The following is a 24,920-nucleotide window of genomic DNA, read 5'->3' as shown; positions in this document are numbered from 1 at the left end:
TTCATAGCTCCTTCAAAGTACATTCGCATGCAGTTAGGATAGTGAAGAAGACATTTACTATGCTTTCCTTTTTTTTGTAAATATATTTATTTGCAAATTTTTTTTTAACTTTACAAACATAATAAATTATTGAAAAATACAATCAATAACAACTATCAATATAATAAAAAGAAAAAATCACAAATTACAATACAATTACTGTCTACCTACTCTCTAATACAAAACAACCCCTAACACTGTGCAAAGCAACACCAAAATAAAGAAAGAAAAGCAAAAAAAACCAAAAAGCCCACAAAATACAGAACAGCTATGCTCGACACAAAGCTCCCAAACAAAGGAACGAGAGCATTGTATATATACCTGTCTTAACTCAGGAGAGCCCCTCGAGGGCCCAGGGCTTGACAAATCTAACCATCCTGGTTAAACAAACGCCCCAGTTAAGATAATTGACAAATCTGTCCCCAAATAACTCAAGTAGGGCTGCCATATCTTATAAAAATGGTCTGTGTGTGATACACCATGTTTGTGATAAGGTCCAAGGGAATGGGCTCCATAATTAAATTTCTACCATCCCAGCAAACCCGGTGGGTTCTCAGACACCCAGTTCATCAGAATATTCTTCTGTGCACAGTATGCAAGAATATTAAACAGTTTCTTCCCATGCCCGTCTAAAGATGGTAAATTCGGTAGACCTAAGAGGAGAGATATCGGGTCTACTTTGACTTCCCGATCTCTCCCTCCACGGCGCTGCAATAAACACAGAGCCTGGGGCATGTCCAGAGCAATGGGTATGAGTACCTACACTTATTTTACATTTGGGGCACACTGAAGATGCCCCTTTTTTAAACTTCACCAGATGGTCTGGTGCATGATGAGCCCTGTGCAGAACTTTTAACTGCACAGCACATGTCCTATTACAGATTGAGATATTTCGAATATTCTCTCATATGTTCTCCCATGTTCTCCATTCCTAGCTCTTGCTCCCAGACCTCACATAACCGGTTAATATCCTGCCAGGCCCTGCCACCCAGCAGGCGATAGAGGGCACTAACTGAAAAGGTGCTTGTGGAACGTAGCAACAACCTCTCTGTATCGGCCTTATAGGACTTAGTGAGAAACGTAGTCTTCTTCTGGATGAAATCCCTAACCTGAAAAAAACGGAAAAGATCTCTGCTGGGTAACCCGTATTTGCGGCTCAGTTGCTCAAAAGACATTATAACCTCCCCCTCAAACAAGTCTCCCAATCTAGAAACTCCTCTCACTGCCCATAGTTTGAACCCTGAGTCCATCATCCCTGGTTAGAGCCCTGGCTTAAGTGGCAAAGTCTTGGATAAAGAACCCTCACTCTGATACATTCCCCTCCATGCCTTGACCGTACTAATGACAATGCAGTTCTGGCAGTGATCCATAACTGTCCTCATCTTATCCATGAACAACAGGGCACGGTGGCACAGTGGTTAGCACTGCTGCCTCACAGCACCGGAGACCCGGGTTCAATTCCCGCCTCAGGCGACTGACTGTGTGGAGTTTGCACGTTCTCCCCGTGTCTGCGTGGGTTTCCTCCGGGTGCTCCGGTTTCCTCCCACAGTCCAAAGATGTGCAGGTTAGGTGAATTGGCCATGCTAAATTGCCCGTAGTGTTAGGTAAGGGGTAGATGTAGATGGAGGGGTATGGGTGGGTTACGCTTCGGCGGGGCGGTGTGGACTTGTTGGGCCGAAGGGCCTGTTTCCACACTGTAAGTAATCTAATCTAATAAGAGAGCACTTTGCCTGGGAGGCCTCAATATCCAGCCATATTGAATTTGGATTGTTACTTACCCAATCACAGACAAAGGACAGCAGGGAACTCAATTGATACCTCCTGATGTCTGGGAGATCAACTCCTCCCCCTCCTTGAGGCAACTGCAATTTAGTAAGTTTGATGAGGGGCTGCCCACAATACCAGACAAAGGAACCAAACCATCTCAAATGCTTCCGTAGCGTTGACCTGGGAAACATTTTAGGGAGCATACGCACGGGATAAAGCAAACGAGGAAGAACATTCATCTTAATGAGAGATATTCAGCCCAGCATTAAAAAGGCATCTGGATGGGTATATGAATAGAAAGGGTTTGGAGGGATATGAGCAGGGTGCTGGTAGGTGGGACTAGATTAGATTGGGATATCTGGTCGGTATGGATGAGTTGGACCAAAGGGTCTGTTTCCGTGCTGTGCATCTCTATGACTCTATAACAGCTACTGCGGGTCTTTGATAAGTATATACTTATCAGGCAGGAAGGTAATTGTCGAGAGAGGGAGCCATGGCTTACGAAAGAAGTTGAAGCTCTTGCCAAGAGAAAGAAGAAGGCTTACATGAGGATGAGGCGTGAAAGCTCACTGAGGGAGCTTGGGAATTATAGGTTGGCCACAAAGACCTAAAGAGAGAGCTAGGAAGAGCCAGGAGGGGACATGAGAAGTTGTTGGCTGATAGGATGAAGGAAAACCCTAAGGCCTCCTATAGGTATATCAGGAATAAAAGAATGATTTGAGTAAGATTCGGGCCAATCAAAGACAGGACTGGGAAGTTTTGTGTGGAATCTGACAACATAGGGGAAGTGCTTAATGAATACTTTTCATCATATTTGGAAAGGGAAATGTTCGTGAGAATACGGAGATACAGACTACAGGATTAGATGGGATTGAGGTTGATAACAAAGAGGTTTTAGTAATTTTGGAAGATCTGAAAATAGATAAGCCCCCTGGGCCGGATTGGATTCATCCTCAAATTCTCTGGGAAGCCAGGGAGGAGATTGAAGAGCCTTTGGCTTCGATCTTTCAGTCATCATTGTTGACAGGTGTAGTGCCAGAAGACTGGAGGATAGTTCCTTTGTTTAAGAAGGGGAGTAGGGACAACCCTGATAATTATAGGCCAGTGAACCTTACTTTGGAAAGGTGTTGGAAAACGGTATAAAAGATAAAATTTATAATCATCTGGAAAGGAATAATTTGATTAGGGATAGTCAACACGGTTTCGTGAAGGGTAGGTCGTGCCTCACGAACCTTATTGAGTTCTTGAGGATCTGTTTTGGGGCCATTATTGTTTGTTTTTTATAAATGATCTGGAGGTGGGCGTAGAAGGATTTGTTTGAAAATTTGTAGATGACACTATGGTAGGCAGAGTTGTGGATAGTGTCGAAAGAGGTTGTGGGTTACAGAGGGACATAGGTAACATGCAAAGCTGGGCTGAGAAGTGGCAAATGGAGTTTAATGTGGAAAAGTGTGAGGTATTCACTTTGGAAGAACTAACAGGAATGCAGAGTCCCGGGCTAATGGTAAAAGTCTTGGCAATGTAGATGAACAGAGAGATCTCGGTGTCCTGGTGCATAAATCCCTGAAAGTTGCCACCCAGGTTGATAGGGTTGTTCAGAAGGCATTTGGTGTGTTGTTGTTTATTGATAGGGGGAATGGGTTTAGAGGCACAAGGTCATGCTTCAGCTGTACAAGATACTGGTATGGCCGCACAGTTCTCGTCACTGCATTATAGGAAGGATGTGGAAGATTTGAAAAGGTTCAGAAGAGATTTACTAGGATGTTGCCTGGTATGGAAGGAAGATCTTATGAGGAAAGACTGAGGGAACTGAGCCTGTGTTTGTTGAAGAGAAGAAGGTTGGGACATGACTTAATCGAAATGTATAAGATAATCAGAGGATTAGATGGGGCGGACAGTGAGAGCCTTTTTCCTCAGATGGTGAAGGCTAAAGTGAGTGGACATAGCATTAAATTGAGGGGTGATAGATTTAGGACAGATATTAGGGGTAGTTTCTTTACTCAGAGAGTAGTAGCTGCATGGAACGGTCTGCCTTCATCAGTAGTAGACTCGCCGACACTAAAGGCATTTAAATGGGCATTGGACATACATATGGGTAATAATGGAACAGTGCAGGTTCGATGGGCATCAGATTATTTTCGCAGGTCGGCGCAACATCAAGAGCTGAAAGGCCTGCACTGCTTTGTAATGTGCTATGTTCATTCTACATCCTCATGAAAGATTTAATCATATTATGGTTACATATCCTCAAGGAGTCTCTCACAATGATATTACCAATTGTACCTTTAACAGTGATTAACATCCAGTCTAAGCTGGCCTGTTTTCCAGTTGGTTCTTTAACGTATTGGTCCAGAAAACCATCCCATGCACACTGCAGGAATTCTTCCTCTACGGTATTGATTTGCATCCATAATTACAGATTTTCCTTTCCTGAATGTTTTTCTGATTTCTTGTTTAATGCCATGCCTCATATTCCCACGACAATTTGGGCCTCTCAGTACTACTAATGTTTTTTTTGCCCCCAGGTATTTCTCAATTTTGTCCATACAGATTAAGTTAGTATCTTTCAATATTGTGTTTATATCCTCTTTTACCAGTAATCCAACCCCACTGCCTTTTCCTTTATGTCAGTCCCTCCTAAATACTGAATACTCCTGGATGTTCAGGTCCCATCCCTGGTTACCCTGCCTCCCATAATCCCAACTATATCATGGCCTTTTACATCTGTTTGTGTGATTTATTCATCCACTTTATTTCAAATGCTCTGTGCATTCAGGCACAAAGCCTGAAGGTTTGTCTTTTTAACTTTCTGCATCGTTCCCACTTCTTTTTACTGTGGTCTTTTTTGATTCTGGCTTTCGATTCTTCTGCCTATCACTTCTTGTATTCCCCTTTCTATCTTTTGTTATTGTCTTTGATTTCCCTTCCTCTGACACTTGCATAGGTTCCCATGCTCCTGCCAATTTAGTTTGATCCCTCCTAAACCCAACTAATTGAGCAAGTACTTCCTTGAAAGGCCTTCGTCATGGTCCCGCCCAGGAGTAACCAGTCCAGTTTCTTCCAGTTTCCCTCAGAAACCACAACGTCCCAGGAATCTGAAACCCTCCCCCTCATCATCTTTTTAGACACTAATTCATTCAGTAAACCCTGCTATTATTACTCTGACTAGCACAAGGGACTGGTTGTAATCCTGAAATCACCCGTTTCAAATCCTTATTTTTCAGCTTATTTCCTCATTCCCTTTATTTTGCTTTTAGGACCTCATTCCTTTTTTGTAACCTATGTATTTGATATCAATGTGCACCACGAAGACTGGATGTTCACCCTCCCCCTTCAAATGGTCACAACAGACTAGAAGTTAGAAAACGCAACACATGACATGTTACGAGCTCCCGAGTGAAATGATTTGTAGGAATTGACAAGGAATGGGGATTTTTGTGGGAATTTACCATCATTTTCTGTATTCTAACTGCTTTATTTTCTCTCAGATAATGCTGATGATATTGTGGATATAAGCAGGTCACTTCAGCAGATGGGTAACCAACTAAATGACAATTATGACCATAATGTGTCATTCATTAAGCCTGCTCTCCTCACCATTGATGAGCTAAGTTAAAAATCAACGAGGTAAAAATAATGACTGCAGATGCTGGAAACCAGATTCTGGCTTAGTGGTGCAGGAAGAGCACAGCAGTTCAGGCAGCATCCAAGGAGCTTCAAAATCGACGTTTTGGGCAAAAGCCCTTCATCAGGAATAAAGGCAGTGAGCCTGAAGCGTGGAGAGATAAGCTAGAGGAGGGTGGGGGTGGGGAGAAAGTAGCATAGAGTACAATGGGTGGGTGGGGTTGGGGTGAAGGTGATAGGTGAGGGAGGAGAGGGTGGAGTGGATAGGTGGAAAAGGAGATAGGCAGGTAGGACAAGTCCGGACAAGTCATGGGGACAGTGCTGAGCTGGAAGTCTAGAACTAGGGTGAGGTGGGGGAAGGGGAAATGAAGAAACTGTTGAAGTCCACATTGATGCCCTAGGGTTGAAGTGTTCCGAGGCGGAAGACTATGCATTCTTCCTCCAGGCGTCTGGTGGTGAGGGAGCGGCAGTGAAGGAGGCCCAGGACCTCCATGTCCTCGGCAGAGTGGGAGGGGGAGTTGAAATTTTGGGCCACGGGGCGATGTGGTTGATTCACACAACACCAGGTTTTAGTCCAACAGGTTTAATTGGAAGCACACTAGGTTTCAGAGCGACGCTCCGAAAGCTAGTGTGCTTCCAATTAAACCTGTTGGACTATAGCCTGGTGTTATGCAATTTTTAACTTTGTACACCCTAGTCCAACGCCAGCATCTCCAAATCATTGATGAGCTGGTAAGCTTAAAAGTTAATATCAGTGCTAAAGCTCTGTCCAGGTCCTCACACCAAAGTCCTAGCCATTAACGTAGATTTGCAATTCAGAGACTAAAGCAAGTTGGGCACTCATTAAATCGGCAGGAAGTTGGAGAATTTGAGTGAATTGAAGCGATGGAAGGTTCTAAAGACAAGGACTAAAACCTCGGCGTTAATTTAAAGGAAGATTCAGGTTAATGATGAGGCAGGCTTAATATGGGGCAGACTATGAATGTTTGGACAAATTGGAATTTGCACCGGAAAGCCACAGAAGTGCATTAGATAATGTTTAAATGGTACATTTTAGCAGTTTCTTTGTTGTGCAAACTTTCGTTGTCAACAACATCTAAATGAAAACATAAAGTGCTGGAGATCACAGCATCCACGGAGAGAGAGCAAGCTACTTCTTCATCAGTCATCTAGACTTGAAATGTTAGCTTGCTGGCTCCCTATAGATGCTTACTAACTTACTGGGATCTCCAGCATTTTTTGGTTTCAGAACTGATTCCAGCATCAGCTGTAATTTGCTCCTACAACTCTAAATGAAAATGCCTCAAACCATACTCAAAATCCATCATCTTACATTCTTCCATCTCAAATCTATGCACACAGAAAATGGTATGAAGAAATCATTCCTTTTTTCAATTCATCTGTGGGACACGGGCATCCCTGGCTGGCCAGTATTTATTGCCTATCACAAATGTTCCTAAGTGGGGAACATTTTCAAGCTGAAGACGGTGTAGAATGGAATTGAGCTGCCAGAGAAAGTGGTCCAATTACAACATTTAAAAGGCATCTGATTGGGTCTATGAATAGGAAGGGTTTAGAGGGAAATGGGCCAAGTGCTGGCAAATGGGACTAGATTAATTTAGGATAGTTGGTCAGCATGGTCAGGTTGGACCAAAGGCTCTGATTCTCTTCTGTACATCTCTATGACTTTAATGTCTCATATAGTTTCAGATTTTCTACTTTGAAATAAAGGACAACATTCCAATTGCCTTTCCTATTGTCACTGAACTTGGACGCTGGCTTCTTGTGGTTCATGGACAGGTTTCCCATATCTGTGTTCTGTCGCTTTCTGCAGTCTTTCTTCACTTAAATTATATTCATTTTTCTTGCCATAGTCAATAACCTCACTTTCCCCCACATTACATTCCATCTGCCATGGTTTTGTCACTCTTAATCCCACTCTGCAGAGTCTTTGTGTCATCTTCACCACTTGCATTCATACAAGAGTTTGTGTCATCTGCAAACTTGGCCATAGTGCATTCACTTTTCTCATCCAAGTTTCTAATATTGTGAATAAATGTGGCCTCGGCACTGACCCCTGTGGCAATGAGATATAAGTTTTATTCCTGAAAATGCCCCCATTAACACAACACTCTGTATTGTGTTAGTTAGCAAATCCTCTATTCATTATAATATGTCCAATACCACGGGCTTTTATTTTACTAAGTATTGTTATGAACCAGATCCGACTCCCTCAAAAATATATTAAGAAGGTAGACCAGACCCTAACTTTTTCTTGTTTTCAAGGCAAATCTGAAGTGTCTCAGATGCAATATGACTGGCCAAGCTACTGGACATTAAGCAAAACACAATCTATTTAAACACTGTAGATAAAATACAACCAAAGAAAGAAGAATTTAGAATAAAATAGATTGGAAACTTAACAGAAAAATAGATACAGTAACCATTATTAATTAACTGTTTCAATATAGTAACATTCCATAAATCCACCCCTTTGCTAAAAGGAAAGCCAGACACAGATTCTCACATGCAGTTCTCCAATCCAGGAGGGACAAAGCATCGAGAAGATTCAGTGAGTGTAGCAGCCAGGAGACATTCACTGAAGCCTCCAATGTTTTTCAGACTCCAAGAGCTTCTGAGGTTACTGGACAAACCACAACTCAGACATCTGGATCTGTGAGAGCTGGCCACACTCATTCTGGCTGCTAAAGAACACAAGACCTGACAAACTGTTTACTCAAGTCATCTTCAGTAGCCACTTCAGTGCCTCAACCTTCCAATCACTCTTCAAACACAAAACAGGGAAGAATAACCTCTTATGTTGACAGTATCATCACAGTATTCATGTATACCAAATCCCAATCCAAATATATTATATCCACTGTTTCCCTTTTATCTACCCTTTTGTTACTTTTAATTTTTTTTACCAATTAGAGACGAACTATAGGTTGTTCATATTTACATTTTGGTTAGATTAGATTAGATTAGATTAGATTAGATTACTTACAGTGTGGAAACAGGCCCTTCGGCCCAACAAGTCCACACCGCCCCGCCGAAGCGTAACCCACCCATACCCCTACATCTACATTTTACCCCTTACCTAACACTATGGGCAATTTAGCATGGCCAATCCACCCTGACCTGCACATCTTTGGACTGTGGGAGGAAACCGGAGCACCCGGAGGAAACCCACGCAGACACGGGGAGAACGTGCAAACTCCACACAGTCAGTCGCCTGAGGCAGGAATTGAACCCGGGTCTCAGGCGCTGTGAGGCAGCAGTGCTAACCACTGTGCCACCGTGCCGCCCACTTGGTTGGCCTATCCTTTCGGTCATTCGTTCAAATGAATGTTGCCCTTGTATTGATTGCAATGAATTCAGCCAGGTGGACCTCAAGGAATATGAGTTACTTGACTGTGATTCTTAATCATACAATCAGGGATCTCTGGCTGACAGATATAAACTCGAGTGTTAGAAACTGGATTAGTTGTGCTGGAAGAGCACAGCAGTTCAGGCAGCATCTGAGGAGCAGTAAAATCGCCGTTTCGGGCAAAAGCCCTTTATCAGATGAAGGGCGCTTGCCCGAAACATTGATTTTACTGCTCCTTGGATGCTGCCTGAACTGCTGTGCTCTTCCAGCACCACTAATCCAGAATCTGGTTTCCAGCATCTGCAGTCATTGTTTTTACCTGGAGTGTCAGATATCCTGTTGACTCTGCGAGCTGGCACTGAGGAAGTTGGATCAAAGTCAAGGAGTGTCCAAGTGGAAATTAAGGGTGACTTAGTGACAGGCTACCAGCCTCTGTGGAATTATTTCAGTGGCAATGAGAGAAGAGCATGGTCCTGATTAAATCCTTTTGCGTAGTCGTTTTTGAATTGGGGTAATCATTTCTAGCATCACATTGTTATTTAGGAAGCTTTGCTCATTCAACCCTGCTGTAAAAGACTGTGCCCAGTTTGTGGAAAGAATGCTTTATTTTTTCTGCGCAAAAAGACATTGGGGCAGGTGAAACGCAACGTGTAATTCTCCTGACACCAGCTTTTTCAGTTATTAGGAGCCTAACTTTGATTTCACAGAGAGATGCAAGATCGAGGGCTGAAGGGCCTGTACTGCGTTGTAATGTTCTATGTTCTAACTTTCCTTGAGGCACCAGATACTAAAACCTTTCAAGTATTGATGGATTTAGTTAAGGAATATTACACGACAAGCCTCTTCTAACTCTGAAATGGTATTGGTTTTACTCAGCAATTAGAGAACCGGGGAACCTGCATCGGGGTTTTTGACAAGGTTAAGACAACTGGCAGAGGCACGTGACTGTGTTAACCCTTAATGAGATGCTGAGATGCCTTTTGGGATGTTGGATTAATGATGTAACCATGCAAAAACCAGCTGAGGCCCAACTGGATTTCAAAGAGGCAACTGGATTTATCATTGAAAATGTGGCAAGTGGAGCATAGGAATTGCAGGCTATTTCTAGGGAAGTGAAGTCTGACGCCACTTGGTGAACAGCATTTGAGTGAAGGCAATTGCCTTCACTCAGGACATATCCTGAACTGAAGGTCTCTAGCTCAACCCACAGCAACACCCAAAAACAAAGCCAAGCCTCTGTCAAACAGTTAACATTTTCTTCAGGATCCAGAGCAGCAGGCTATTGTAGTTGCTGCTGGCATGCCGTCTTGAAACAGCAAAAGAGTCCCACTAGACCGAAATGGAATAATTAAACTCATAATCCAGTATCCATAAGGTGCACACCCTGGAAAGTCCACCTCTCTTTGGGTTGGAGAATTGCTCAGCAACATCCAAATCAGAACCAATCAGAATAAACATCTGGTTAAATGGTCACCTGGTTCTAATAGAGGGCAATACCTGAGTGGCCATTTCAGTGATTGCAGAACCAGCCTTTGCTCTGGACTCCAACTCTGAGGTTTGTGTAAGACCTGAGTTTGACTGAGAATCTATTCTGGGGAATCTTCACAAATTGAGAATATGACTTTGGTTCCAATCTCATATGTGAAGCAGCTGGTTCAGGGACCATGGATTGTAGTAAAAGACTTGTGCCCAAGCTTGATGGGGGCAAAGCTGGCTGAGAAAGATTCACCTTGATTGGCTCAACATTTTTCATTTAGAAATTGGCTGACTGAGTGAAGTCTGAATTAAATACCTGGAAGTTTTTCAGGAAGGTCCAAGGACGATCAAAGGAGCCAAGCCCATCTTTTCATAGCTGGATAAATACCCAATCCCTCACATAAAGAACTTGTATGCAAAGCAGGCAGGGGGCACTGTCCTTCACAAAGCTGAACATGAGCTATGCTAAGTTACAATTGCGGTTAGATGAGCCTTTGCAATTTTTCAATGGATGATGAAGAACATTGCACATGGTCTGCTCCAGGTCGCCATTTATCGAGATGACATCCTAATTTGAGAGAAGACCAATATGGAGCACTTACAGAACTTAGACATAGTCCTTAGAAGTTTCTCCCAAGCAGGCATATGCCTTAGAAGGGAAACAATGTGTGTTCCAGGCACCCCATGTGACCTACTTAGGCTATAGAGTTGACAAGGTCGGGTTACACCTGTTTGAAGATGAAGTGAGGGTGCTCAAAGGTGCCCTGACTGGTGAATTACCATGGAAAGTTCATACATGACCTGACCTCCATTCTGACACTTTTGCATCGACTCTTCAAAAATGGTCAGTCGTGGAAACTTTCAGGGAAGTGTAGAAAGAGTTATCATTCTCTATGGTTTGGTGCACTATGATCCCAAGCAGGATCTGGTCTTGACATACAATGCCTCCCCATACAGCATTGGGAAGTGTTAGCTCATATGTGGCCCAATAGAGAGGGATGCCAAATAGCATATGCATGCAGCACTTTGGCTGATGCAGAGCATAAATACACCCACATACAGAAGGAAAGTTTGGTAGTCATATTTGGAGTCAGGAAGTTCCACCAACACCTGCTAGATCTACTTAGAAAGGACAAAGCAGTGCTGCCCTTAGTTTCAGGTCAAATTCAGTGTTGGGTTCTATTACTAAGTGTGTATAATTTCAAGTTCGAACACTGTCTGAGCCATCTTCCACTAGCAGTTACACCAGTGATGGTAGTACCAGTGGAAGAGTCTGTAATAGTTTCAAATGTTTTGGACAAACTTCCAGTCACAGCTGCCAACATTAGTCTTTGCTTGCAGAAAGATCCAGTCCTGCAAAAGTGAAACAGCTGGTGGTGATGGGGGAAACAAAAGGTCGATACAACATGAATTGAAACCTTTCTGGATCTGCCGAGCCCAGATCAAAGTAGAGGACGGCATATTCTTATGGGGAGTAGGAGTGATTGACCCAAGAAAAGGTCACCACCAGATACTTGCTGAACTCCACTAAGGTCATCCAGGGGTTTCTAAAATGTTGCCAAGATGTAACGTCAGGTAGCCAGAGTTGGACGCAGACTTAGCTGTGTTTTGAGGCAGTGTCCAAAGTGCCAACAAGGACAAAGCTTATCACCAGCATTTCCCCACATTTGTATAATGGTTGGGTAAGTCCTGGACTTGATCATGCTTTGACTATGTAGGCAATTTCATGGGCTCAATCTTCTTTGTCATTGTAGATGCCTACTCCAAGTCGCTGGACGTGCATAAAGTTCATTAACCAAACACGGGGTCAACAATACAAAAACTGAGCATATCTTTTACTATACATACACCCTCAGAGATATTGGTCACAGATAATAGGCCATTGTTTGACAGCATAGAATTTGAGCATTTTCTAAAGTCAAGTGGTATTCGTTTTATAAGGACAGCTCCATACCAACCATCAGTGAATGGTGTGCCGGAAAGAGCAGTCCAAACTTTGAAGGCAGCCATAAGAAACAGCCTACAGCTTCATTTGATACCAAACTGTCCTGGTTCCTATTTGATTAGATGATCACCCCTCATGCAACTATAGGGATCGCTCCAGCAAAGTTCCTAACTGGGGGAGAACTCCACAGCAGGTTAAATATGACATTCCTGGAAGGGAGGGCTAAGCTGCATCAGCAACGGCACTGCTACACAGAAAACTCTGTTATGCAAGGGAGACAGTTTTTTTTAGATTAGATTCCCTACAGCAAGGAAACAGGCCCTTCGGACCAACAAGTCCACACCGACACTCTGAAGAGCAACCTACGCAGATCCATTTCCCTCACTAGTACATCTAACACTACGGGCAATTTACCAGGTCAATTCATCTAACCTCCACATCTTTGGACTGTGGGAGGAAACCACAGCACCCAGAGGAAACCCACGCAGACACGGGGAGAATGTGCAAACTCCACACAGACAGTTGCCTAAGGCGGAAATGTAACTCAGGTCCCTGGCACTGTGAGGTAGCAGTTCTAACCACTGAGCCACTGTGACAAAGTTTGGTGGAGGAACCATGGAATTAGTTATGCATTTATAAATGGCACGATCGACATGAGGTCTGGTCCAGTGACATATAAGGTTCAGGTAGGTGTGACCATCCTGAATAATGGTACACATGGTGATACAAATACAATAGGTAACCAGAAGTCATTACATGTTTATAGACAACCATTAAATACAGTATAAAAATGAAACATATAAAATAATCATTTGGTAGCACACAATGTGAGCACTGCTGAAAAGGATATACTTTGCCGAAGCTTTTCAGTTGCACTCCTCACAGTACACATGCAATGTTAAAGGGACAGCAACATTTATCCTGTATGAGAAAAGGGTGCTGATTGGTTGGCAACTGGATTCTGATTGGTCGAGGGGTTGTCATGTAGGATACTACAGTTAAGGAATGACTGCTCATTGTCAAACTTTGTTTAAATTTCAAGCAAGGCAGGTTGAATCTAACTACTCAAGGCATTGACCTGAGAAATGTACCAGACAATGGCTGTTGCCTATTTTGCCGCACGGAAACAGGTGCAGTGGGTGTGCATGTTCTGTCTGTGACCATGGGGTCCTATGCATTAATATTTGTAGCTATCAGTACACAAAGGTGCACCACTCTGAAAACCTGACAATCCTAAACTTGCCAGTACAATTCACTGCACACTCATGCAATAAATTTTGTCCAATTGTGGAGTTACATGTAATGTTGAACATTATGCTCTGAGTTTTGCAAGTGCGTACTATTCTGTGATGAGTGGCTAACCCTGACACCTCAAAGCCCTTCTGTCACCAACAAGACACCAGCTAATCTGATAGAAAACTCCACTTGAATGGATAGGTACAGCTACAAAATATTCAAAGGTTTTTAGTGTCCAGAAGACAACAGTCTACCAGATAAATTATGCATATTCTTTCTCTATTTCGGTGAAATACAGAAAGTCCAAATAAAATATAAATGCTGTGTATTTCTGAAGAGGGAGCCAAAATGGAGCTGCAATTGGGTTTGATAAATTTGTCAAATATTGTAAAGTGATTCCTGTTGTGTTGTGGACTTTTTGTTCCCTAAATATCTGGGTGGGCACAGACATCACCCCATTGAAGACACTGAAACTGTTCTTCCGTCCTTACAATTTCATGGAATTCTTCTGAACTGGCAACAACATAACACTTATGAATTCTTTCTCTGTTCAGCAATCATGATGTTCTCTTCAATTGCTATACTGAGATAAGAAAGCACTTGCATTTATATAGTGCCTTTTGTGACCTAAACACCCAAATGCTTTTGAATTAAACACACTTGAAGTGTCATCATTGTTGTAATGTGGTGGACACAGCAGTCAATATGCGTACAGCAAACAAAAAGTGCTGGAGGAACTCATCAGGTCAGGCAGCATCTGTGGAGAGAATAAAAATGTTTCGAGTGCAGTCTGATTCTTCTTCAGAACTGAAAGCTGTGGGAATTATTTTACACATGCATCTGACAGAGGAAGAGACCCAGTGCAAAAGAATAAGGGGTTGTTAATGGTGGAGAAAGAGAAAGAAATGTCAAATGGGCGTAAATGAAAATGTAAAAGGGGGAGAGAAGGGGTTCTTTCTATTAAGAGCAAAATAAGTAAGGTTCAAGCAAGGCTGTCAGGATGGGAAGAGAATGCAAGAAAAATGGATAAGAAACATAATGTGGTTTGTATTGAATTCAATATTGAGACCGTGGTGCTGTAAATTGCCTGAGCAGAAAATGAGATGTTGTGCCTGAAACTTTCATAAGTTCCACAAGTCAAGTTGTGATAATGATCAGGTTATCTGTTTTAGTTAAAATGCTTATGGGATAAATGTTAGCGGAGACTCTAGACAGATTATGTGTGTTCTTCGAAGCCCTGTCAAACTCTCTGGCGAGAGAATCTAGAACTAGGGGTTAATGTTCGAAAATAAAAAAGTTTCTCCATTTCAGGCAGAGAGGGAGAATTTTTCATCTCTCACAGAGTTGTGAAACTTTGGAACTCTCTTCTTCAAATGGTGGTGGAGGTATTATTTTGAAATACTTTGAAGGCAGAGCTCGATAGCCTTGATAAGGAAAGTATCATTAGCTGCCATTTCCAGCAGGATGCCACCACCAGACAACTATTCCCCTGCCCTCCTCTCCCTTATCAGCTTTCCACAAGGACTGTTCCCTCCAGGACATCTTGACCCACTCCTCCTTCACTCCCAAGACCTCCCAACAGTCCCAGTGCACCTTCTTCTGCAACCACAGATGGTGTAACAACTGCCAACTTATTTTCACCCTCCTCAGTATCCAAGGGTCCAAACACACTTTCCTGATGAAGCAGCACTTTACCTGCACTTCAATCTAGTCTACTGTATTTCCTGCTCACAACGTGGTCTCCTCTACATTGGGGAAATGAAGAGTAGACTGTGGGACTGCTTTGCAGAACACCTACATTCTGTCAGCAAAAGAGAGCCTGATTTTCCAGTTGCCTGCCGTTTCAACACATCCCTGGCCACCCTCTGCCTCAGGTTTGCTGCTGTGCTCCACTGAAGGTCAGCACAAGCTGGAAGAGCAGCACCTCATTTTTTGCTTGGGAATTCTACAGCCTTTTGGACTCTATATTGAGTTCAACAATTATAAGGGTTGAGCACACTTCCCCAAACCCCACATATCAGGCCTTTTAATCACATTGTCTGCTATTACACATTATCCATTTCTGTCACTAATAGTCCCCATTAACAGCTATTAACTCTCCTTGGTTGACTGTTATCTATTCCTTTGTCTGTCCAACTGCTTTTCTCTCTCCTTGGGCTCCATCTCCACCAACTCTTCAATACTTAGCCCCTACCCTCCATTTATATAAAAACCTTTTCCTAGCTTCCATTAGTTCTGAAGAAGAGTCACTGGACCTAAAATGTTAATTTTGCTTCCTCTGCCTAGATACTGCCAGACTTGCTGGGTTTTGCCAGTAACTTATGGTTTTTCTTTGTTTCAGACTTCCAGCATCTGAAGTTCTTTTATTATTTTTATGGAATAAAAATTTATCGGCATAGGTGGCAAAGTGGAATTGAGATTAAAATTAAATCAGGTGTAACCTTACAGAATAGCGTAGCAAATTCAAATGGCGTTATAGCCTACACTTAATTCACGTGTCTACCCACAAGGGCAGACAATGCCTCAGTTTAACATCTCACCTGAAAAGCAACATTTCTCACAGTTCGAGGAATGGCCAATCTTTTGCTTTTCATTACTGAGGATTCCATTCAGAGAATGGAACTCAAAATGTCTCAAAACCACTCATCCTTTGTTCGAATCACACGACTCACATCCAGAGAGATTGGACGAGTGTTCTCAATAAACAAATTTGATAAGTCTCATTGCCATCTAACACAATTGCTGACCACCAACTGGATACAACATAACCATTAAAATAAAAGAATTAGTATGTATTCAAAAAAAATCTCAAAACAACATTTACAAAAATCCATTTATTGTAATTATTAATAAGGTGGCTAAAATTATAACATGTTACAGCACAGAAAAACACATGTCCCAACCAGTTGCTATCCACTCGAGCCTTCTCCCACTTTATATTATCTGAACATGTTATTGTTACTGTTTATTTCCTTCTCCCCACAATCCTGTCTCACTTCTTCGAAAATGCATCTTTACTATAAATTTCAATCGGTCTCAGGTAGTGAGTTTCATGTTCTGACCAACCTGTGGAAAGTTACTTCTGAATTCCCTCATGGCCTCTAGTTATGCTTTTCTCCACAATTGGATATGTTCCAGTTGGATTCACTCTGTCAAATCCTTTCACAATTTTAAAAGTCTCTTCTAGTTTTCAAGAAAATAGAGACCTTGAAATGTGTGCATTCCTGGTATCACCCTTGCAACATCTTTCCTGAACCCTTGCCTTTCGCTCTACCACCTTTTGATGACATAATGACCAGAAGTATGGTCTAACTAAGATTACAATCTCCCTACTTTTTGATTCTATTCTTCTACAATTAAAACCTATTGCTAAATTTGCTATCTTTGATGCCCTTCCTCACCTACAACACAACCTTTAATGATTTATTTAGTTGCACTCCAAGATTTTGATGTTCTGAGTGACAAATGAATTAAACCCTCTTCCTGCCAAATGGACAATCTCACATTTACCTGCGTTGAACTTTATTTCATGATTATTTGCCCACAATGCAAGTTGATTAATGTCCTCCTGTATTTTGTTGCAGACATCGCTTCATATTGACCATGACTCCCCCCTCACCCATAAATTTGTCATCCAAACATTTGGAAATTGTGTTTTATTTTATCCCAATGTCCAAATCAATAATATACATTTTGAACATCAATGCTCTCAACACTAACCTTTGTGGAATGCCACTTACTACCTTCTGCCACTCTGAATAGCCACCATTACTTTCATTCTCTGTTCTACTCATGAGGTCAGCCAGTAATCCATTCTGCCAAATATTCTCTTGACTTCACAGACCTTGACTGTTTTGATTAGTTAATGAAAGGGAACTTTAATATTGGAGAAGTTTCAGAGAGACAGGATTTATGATTACTAGGAAAATCATGGTTTGATTAGAGATAGTCAGCGTGGCTTTGTAAGGGGCAGGTCATGCCTCACAAACCTTATTGAATTCCTTGAGGATGTGACAAAATGTGTTGATGAAGGTAGAGCAGTGGATGTGATGTACGTAGATTTTAGCAAGGCATTTGATAATGCTCCCCATGGTAGGCTCATACAGAAAGTAAGGAAACATGGAATATACAGAAATCTGTCTGTCTGGATACAAAATTGGCTGGCCCATAGAAGACAGAGGGTGGTGGTAGAAAGTATTCAGCCTGAAGCTCGGTGACCAGTAGTGTTCTGCAAGGATCAATTCTGGGACCTCTGCTCTTTGTGATTTTTAGAAATGATTTGAATGAGCAAGTGTAAGGGTGGGTTAGTAAGTTTGCCGATGACACGAAGGTTGGGAGAGTTGTGGATAGTGTGGAGAGCTGTTGTAGGTTGCAATGGGAAATTGACAGGATGCAGAACTGTGCTGAGAAGTGGCAGATGGAGTTCAACCTGTAAAAGTGGGAAGTGATTCGCTTTGGAAGATTGAATTTGAATGCAGAATACAAGGTTAAAGGCAGAACTCTTGGCAGGGTACAGGAACAAAGGAATCTGGGAGGCCATCTCCATAGATCCCTGAAGGTTGGCACCCAGGTTGATAGGGTTGTTAAGAGGGCGCATGGTGTGTTGGCTTTCATTAGCAGTAGGATTGAGTTTAAGAGCCGCGAGGTTATGCTGCAGCTCTACAGAGTCCTGGTTTGACCACACATGGAATATTGTATTCAGTTCTAGTTGCCTCATCATAGAAAACATGAGAAAGCTTTAGACAGAGTGTACAGAAGATATACCAGGATGCTGCTTAGACTGGACAACATCTCTTACGAAGAAAGGTTGAGGAAGCGAGGGTTTTTCTCATTGGAGCGAAGAAGGATGAGAGGTGACTTGATAGAGGTGTACAAGTTGTTAAAGGCATAGGTAGAGTGGATAGCCAGGGACTTTTTCAATGATGAAGGGACATAATTTTAAGGCAACTGGAGAAAGATTTAGTGGAGATGTCAGAGGAAGGTTCTTTACTCCAATTGGTGGGGCGGTTAAATGCACTGGAACTAGATTCAAATACATTGTGGATGTTTAAGTGTCTCATGGATAGACACATGGAAGTTAATACAATGAAGGGAATGCAGGTTAGTCTGACTTTAGAATAGGATAAAATGCTGGCACAATATCAAAGGCCGAAGGATCTCTACTGTGCTGTACTCTTCTACGTTCAATGAAGTGGTGTCTTCCAATTTATCTACAAATATTACAAATGGGTTATATAATAGCTCAGTAAACCCAAATTATTGAGCTAGTGAGGCATCAGAGATGACAGCACATTCACGGCTTATTTGCTCTAGCAAAGATAGCCTGAAAGGGTTTCCCTTGATCTTTTTTGTGCTCCATACACACGTCAACAAATCCCGTGTCACGGAGAGTAGCCATGTATGGTTCAGGTGGCCATTTTGTATTCTTCAACAATCCAGCAGCAACAATCTTCCTTAGAACTTCCAGGCTTAAGGTGGTGACCATCAGTCCCCCTGTCAAATAAAGGATAAATACTCAATTTTCTGATAGGTTGTTTCTTGGAATTTAGGTGAAGAAGAATCTCAATATCAAGACCTTCTAGTGAAAAAGCAACCACACCTGTGGAATCAAAATGCTATGGATTTTCCTAACTCACCTGGGCTTTTGTTCCCTGACCATCAAAAGTGGATGCGCCCTGAAACAAGGAGGGCCAATCAGAAGGCTTCCAGCAAGGGAGGTGCAGCAGGTTGTAAGGGAAGGTAAGCAAAAGAGAGAGGGATTCAATATGGAGATTCCTCTCTGCAAATGGGTCAAAATCTGATGAAAAAAAGATTCAGCAAACAGGCCACCAGTAATGAGTAGAAGATGGGGGAGGTTGGAGTCTCCTTCCAAGATGGCTCATGGCTGCTCCTGTACTCAGGGAGTAGGGGGAAGTTTCTGGGAGAGACCATCCTGGATTGCTGACCCATCGGATGACCACCTCCAGGCACCTAAACTGACTCCTGCTAGAAAGTTGCTTCCTTGAACTGGCTACTGTTAACGAGCTACCCACATGTGAAAGAGTGGCCCAGAGGCTGAATTGGCATGTCAGCCAGTAAGATACTTTATAGCTATTGCCCTCATTCCCTCTGGGGTGGTGGGGTGGGGAGCAAATATTCTGCCCTCTGGCTTGATTATTAAACTCTGGAAGAATCAGGATTGTGATCAGAAGGGTGTGGGATGTTGGGGGTGGGGAAGTACTGGCCTTTGGGTATGTGCCACCTGTTGTCCCTCCCTACCAGCTCATTGGAATAAGTTCCCTATACATGTGCACGCTGACACCTCAGAATTCAGGAGATTTCAATAAGTCAAGCAGCTTTCAACAGATTGCTACTGGTTCAGAAACCTGAGACGTTCCTTCAGTGGAACGCGGTATTTCAGCTCACAGTTTTAAATGACGATCATGGGTCAGCTTCTGGCAATCTGCATTCAGAAACTGGAAGATCTCTGGGTAGGAGATTCCAATTACCACCAAAAAAGGAGACCCTTGAGCTTTTTGGCACATTGCCACCCAGTAACTAAATGTTATCTCCTCAGTCAGGCAGACTTGGAAATAATTCCTACTAATTACACCAACTTCCAGCTGCATGTGTTATGAAGAAGTTATGAAAAATCGAGTGAGAGTAGATTCAAAGTATTCAAAATCACAATGGGTCTGGTCAGAGTAAACAGGGAGAAAAAGGTTTCCATTTGTGAAAAGATCGAGAATGATAGGGCAACAATTGAAAGCAGTTGGCAAAAGAAGCAAAAATGACACTAGTGTAAACATTTTCCATACAACAAGGAGTTAGGGTCTGGGTCAGAGTCTGAGAGTGCAGTGGACTTATACCAAGGCGTTCAAAACAAAAATGAGACAGTCACTGGAAAGGTAGAGTGTGCAGGGTTAAAGGGACAAGGCAAGAGAGGAGCACAAAATAAAATGTTCATTTGGAGGGTGAGTGGAATGGGCTGAATAGCCTCCTATTGTGCTGTAATAATTCTGAGAAGTCCCGACATTTGCTTTAACCAGGTATCACCTGAACAGGTTGTCTTGGAAGCATGTTGTTCAAAAAACAAGAAAGTTGCAGGGAGTGCTGCCAGGGCTGCATAGTTCACAGCACATTGGTCTGAATATTCCCGAGAGTGGCACCCACTGTCAGGATTTTCTCTTCCATTAATACTGTGCTCTGGATTTCTAGCTGGGAATTCTGATCCCAGCTGCACAGACAGGTAAGGCGTAGCTGAAATGAACACAGTACCCCCCACCCTATAGGGCGGGATAGTCAAGGAAGGAGTCAAACCATGTCCCATTTTTCTGCAGTCAGTTGCTATGGTCTGAGTCTGGGTTTAATCCCTGCAAAGTCTGAGGATACCACGAAGGATACTCCTCTCATTCCCTATCCTCCCCGAGGCATAGTGACCCTTAGGTTAAATTACCATTGGCCATCTCTTTCTCTGTAATAATAAAGCAGCTCTGTGGTCCTCTTGGACTAGAGTGACTTCTGAGAATTAAGTATCCAGCTTTGAGAGCTGCTGTTAAAGGGTTAAGTATGTGAGATGAATTGAAGGTGAGGTTGGCAGTTGAGATTTGTGAATCCAATACAAAGAGCTATGCAGTAAATTCACCAATCTTCCTACCAAAACATGCAGCTGCTACAGATTAGGCAAAAATAACAGCTGTATACAAAAGATGTTGAGTAGATAATACAATTGGCAACTATGGAAGATTCAAGAAAGAATTGGAAAAGAACACTCATAGAGAAACAGAAAAAGGAGAAAGTGTAAAGGCTACATCTTCTTATTTCCTTTAGTTTTGGACACTGGACTAAAAATGAAGGTTGTTTGTGCAGCATGTACCTCAAAAACAAGAAAGCTGTAATAAGTACAGCCAGGACTCTACAATTAACTTTAATATGGAAGAGTCAGGGAGGAATTGGAAAAGAATACAGATAGAGAGACCTAAACAGGGGGGAAATTAAATTGCGCAAAGACCCTATCCTATTATTTCCTTTAATTTTGGACTCTAGACTAAAAAGGAAGATCCTACTTTAAAGAAGACAGTTGTGACAAAGCTGATCCTTTCACAAGGTTATGCTGTCGCTGGCTTTTTTATTCCCCAGAGAAGCCGTAAAAGCAGCAATTCCAAAAGGTCTGGTTTTAACTACTTGAGAATGCTTTCAATCTTTTGAAAATAAACTTATCTCCAATGAAAGGGAAGTGGTCAGTTCTCCCAGCTCAGCTTTTCTCTGCTTTGATTTGGTTTTAGCAGCCTGGCTGTTCACTGAAAGCAGTCAGTCAGTTTTGCAGCTGCTGGTCCAAGTAATAACTACATGGAAGGTGTTCCAAGCTGAATCTCTCTCTCCTATAAGGCAGTGTTTGATTTTACATTTTTTGCCCACGAGTGTTTATAGGGATTGTTGGGAGTATTTGAAATTGCGTCATTAAGTTGGGATAATCTGTTGAGTTTTCGGATAGACTAAGTTCTTCTGTATTCAGTCTCTTTTGTTTGTGTTTCATTTGGTAATCTTGCAAATAAATTATTTTGTTTAAAACTAAGTGGTTGGGCCAGTTGCATCACTCCTGGAATATCCATTTTACACCTGCTTAAAACAACTCGCAAATTTCGGGTCCAGGCTACTTTCTTGAAATATTTTGAGGGGGTCCGGCCTAGTCCAGAACACGGTACAAAGAGATGGTTTAAAAAATCCAGTTTTCTGGAATACACTGTGTATTCCACATGATGTTGGAACATTGAGAGCTAAAGCAGACATCACAGAGCAAATGAGTTCTGAACAAAAGCAAACTTTCTTGACAACGATACTCTGATTGGTTCCCGACCAGGTAACCATGCCGTGTGTGGGGAACAGAACCACCTGGCCAGCAAAGAGAAATCATCAAAAAAATCACACGGTCTCTCTCACCTGCGTGAAAGTAATAGAAAGTTCTGAATAATAGCTAGCGGCTTCCATATACCTTTATGTGTGAATCCCCTGTTAAAGAAGGAATAAAATATCTTCAAAAACAGTGAAAGGACAAATTCCAGGAATAGTGGGGTTTGATTTCCAGCAAACTACCCCGGTCAGTCATGACAATGGGCACAGGCATTACAGGCTGAGGTCTTCCTTCTCTAAGTATTGTTGATACTGTACTATTGACTGATTCTATAATTATTGGACTTGTCTTGGACTTTTAAAACATCTTCAGCCTCTCTCGGAAAATCTGGCTGCTGGTCAAAGTGGTGAGGGGGTGATCTCGATGGAAAGAGGGGTGTTGTAGAAGAGTCACTATAAATAATCCTTCTGTCCCTGATTGTTCTACTCAAAGCACACAAGTGGTCAGGGCCATGTTTAGCTCTTGTAGTCTCTCTTTAAGTTAATCAGTGTTGACTACCAGGCTAATCAGTGATATGTCAATCAGGGAGATGAGTTGATATGTAACCCCACCATTTCATCCTGACTGCAGCATTTCCCTGGAGGTTTAGGATTTTTCAGAATTAACCAGCTCAATACTCTACCTGGTTTCATAACTCGGTAAATCTCTCTGCATCCAGATTGCAGATCAGGCCAGAAGTAATAACAGTTGCAGTGAAATACTCTGTCCACCACGTTGTCTTCCAGAGGGATATGTTCCACACTGCCATGAAACAATGTCACCTTCCCGGTCTGAATATCAGGCTGCAACCTCCTGCTGGCTACACGGTACATGTATTCAGAGTAATCCAGCCCAGAGAGTTTACCCTTCGGCAGTGTAAGGCGTTTAGCAGCTTCCTGCAGACCGAGCCCTGGTCCAAAGCCTAGTTCCAGCACCACACTCTCAGGCTGAATGTCACACAGTTTGACAGCATTCACCTCCAACAATCTATTCCTCCTCTCGAAGAACTTTTTCACCATCCATCCCCAGGGGCCCTGCGTTGCTTTGCTCAGTTGTTTGGTGAGGTGATCGAACAGCATTGCTGCTGCTCACAGAGCTGCGAAAAGTTCCCCTTCCTGTTACACAACGTGGAACCTCAGCCTTGCTGGATGATTGACAGCTTGGATGACGATACACTGTTATCCCAGCATCAGTTTACAAACAGACTGAGCCAGTCAGCTGGGCTGAGAGTGTGTACGTTAAGCTGTTGTTGTTCAGTGACAGTGCTAAGCAAACAGACTGAAAGCAGCCAGAGCATAGCGAGACTCAGAGAAAGGGGGAGAATGTTCTGAACAGTTCTGCTCCAACTCCTGGGCAGCTCAACATCTCTGTTAGACACATTGCTCTCAATTGGCGAAAGTGAGTACTGCAGATGCTGGAGATTAGAGTCAAGAGTGTGGTGCTGGAAAAGCACAGCAGGTCAGGCAGCATCCGAGGAGCAGGAAAGTCGATGTTTCGGGCAAAAGCACCATACTCTTGATTCGCATTGTTCTCACTGCAGCTCACAGCAGCAGAACCCAGTCTGGTTTCCATACCAAAAGGGCCTCTTACAAGGCAACAAGTAAAATAAATACTTCCAACATGCCCTGTAGGGACAGGAAGGATACTAAACCTCAACAGATTGTAAAGGGGTGGGAGGGTGCAGACCATACTCTTTAAATTCATCAGTGGGATGTGGGCATCACTGGCTGGCCTTGATCTGATTGCAGGTCAGGGGGCAACCACATTGCTGTCACTCTGGAGTCACAGGTAGGCCAGACCAGGTACAAACAGCAGAATTCTCTCCCTGAAGGACATTAGTAAACCAGATTAGTTTCTTTTGACAATCAACAGTGGTTTCATAATCATCAGGTCATTCATAATTCCAGATTTTAAAAATTGAATTCAAATTCCACCATATGCCGTGCCAAGATTCAAACTCACATCCCCAGAACATGAGCTGAGTTTCTGGATTAATACTCCAGTGATAGGCCTTTATCATCACATTCCCAGATAGCGCAATGGGCACTCGGAAGTATATAATGGAATCATTGAGTAAAACACAGGAGGTAGTGACTCGGCCACTGTATCTGTTCTGAATCTCTGAAGATTCACTTCAGCCAGTGCCTTTCTCCCGTTGCTCGGCTAATTTCACATCATGATGTAATTTCTTATTGAAGGACTTGGTTGGCCCTGTCCCAACCCCACACTTGGGCAATGCTTTCCAGATCCTGACCACTTTCTGAGGATAAAGATTCTCCTCATGTCGCCATCATTTCTTTCACAGAATACTTGCTATCTGGGTTCTATGCACCTTGATTCCACATTGGGAATGGGCACGGTTTTGTCCCATCCACTCTGGAAGAAAGTGCGGACTGCAGATGCTGGAGATCAGAGCTGAAAATGTGTTGCTGGAAAAGCGCAGCAGGTCAGGCAGCATCCAAGGAGCAGGAGAATCGATGTTTCGGGCATCAGCCCTTCTTCAGGAAGGGCTAAAGAAGGGCTCATGCCCAAAACGTCGATTCTCCTGCCCCTTGGATGCTGCCTGACCTGCTGCGCTTTTCCAGCAACACATT

The 24,920-nt window shown here is 42.8% G+C and overlaps 1 protein-coding gene across 1 annotated transcript; it reads right to left on the bottom strand.

The window, feature by feature from the left end:
• Positions 1–16,269: 16,269 nt before the first annotated feature.
• LOC140467224 (uncharacterized methyltransferase YdaC-like) lies at positions 16,270–23,524 on the bottom strand. Its single transcript, XM_072563448.1, has 2 exons — positions 22,970–23,524; positions 16,270–18,950 (listed from the first exon to the last, which is right to left on the bottom strand). Exons 1-2 carry the CDS (start codon positions 23,403–23,405, stop codon positions 18,751–18,753), a joined length of 636 nt encoding a protein of 211 aa, XP_072419549.1. The 5' UTR covers positions 23,406–23,524; the 3' UTR covers positions 16,270–18,750.
• Between the last annotated feature and the right edge of the window lie 1,396 nt (positions 23,525–24,920).

The sequence above is a fragment of the Chiloscyllium punctatum genome, chromosome 45 (genome assembly GCF_047496795.1).
Source record: "Chiloscyllium punctatum isolate Juve2018m chromosome 45, sChiPun1.3, whole genome shotgun sequence".
NCBI classification, from domain to species: Eukaryota; Metazoa; Chordata; class Chondrichthyes; order Orectolobiformes; family Hemiscylliidae; genus Chiloscyllium; species Chiloscyllium punctatum.
The sequence above is the reverse complement of the archived record's forward strand: the minus strand, read 5'-3'. Positions and strand labels throughout refer to the sequence as shown.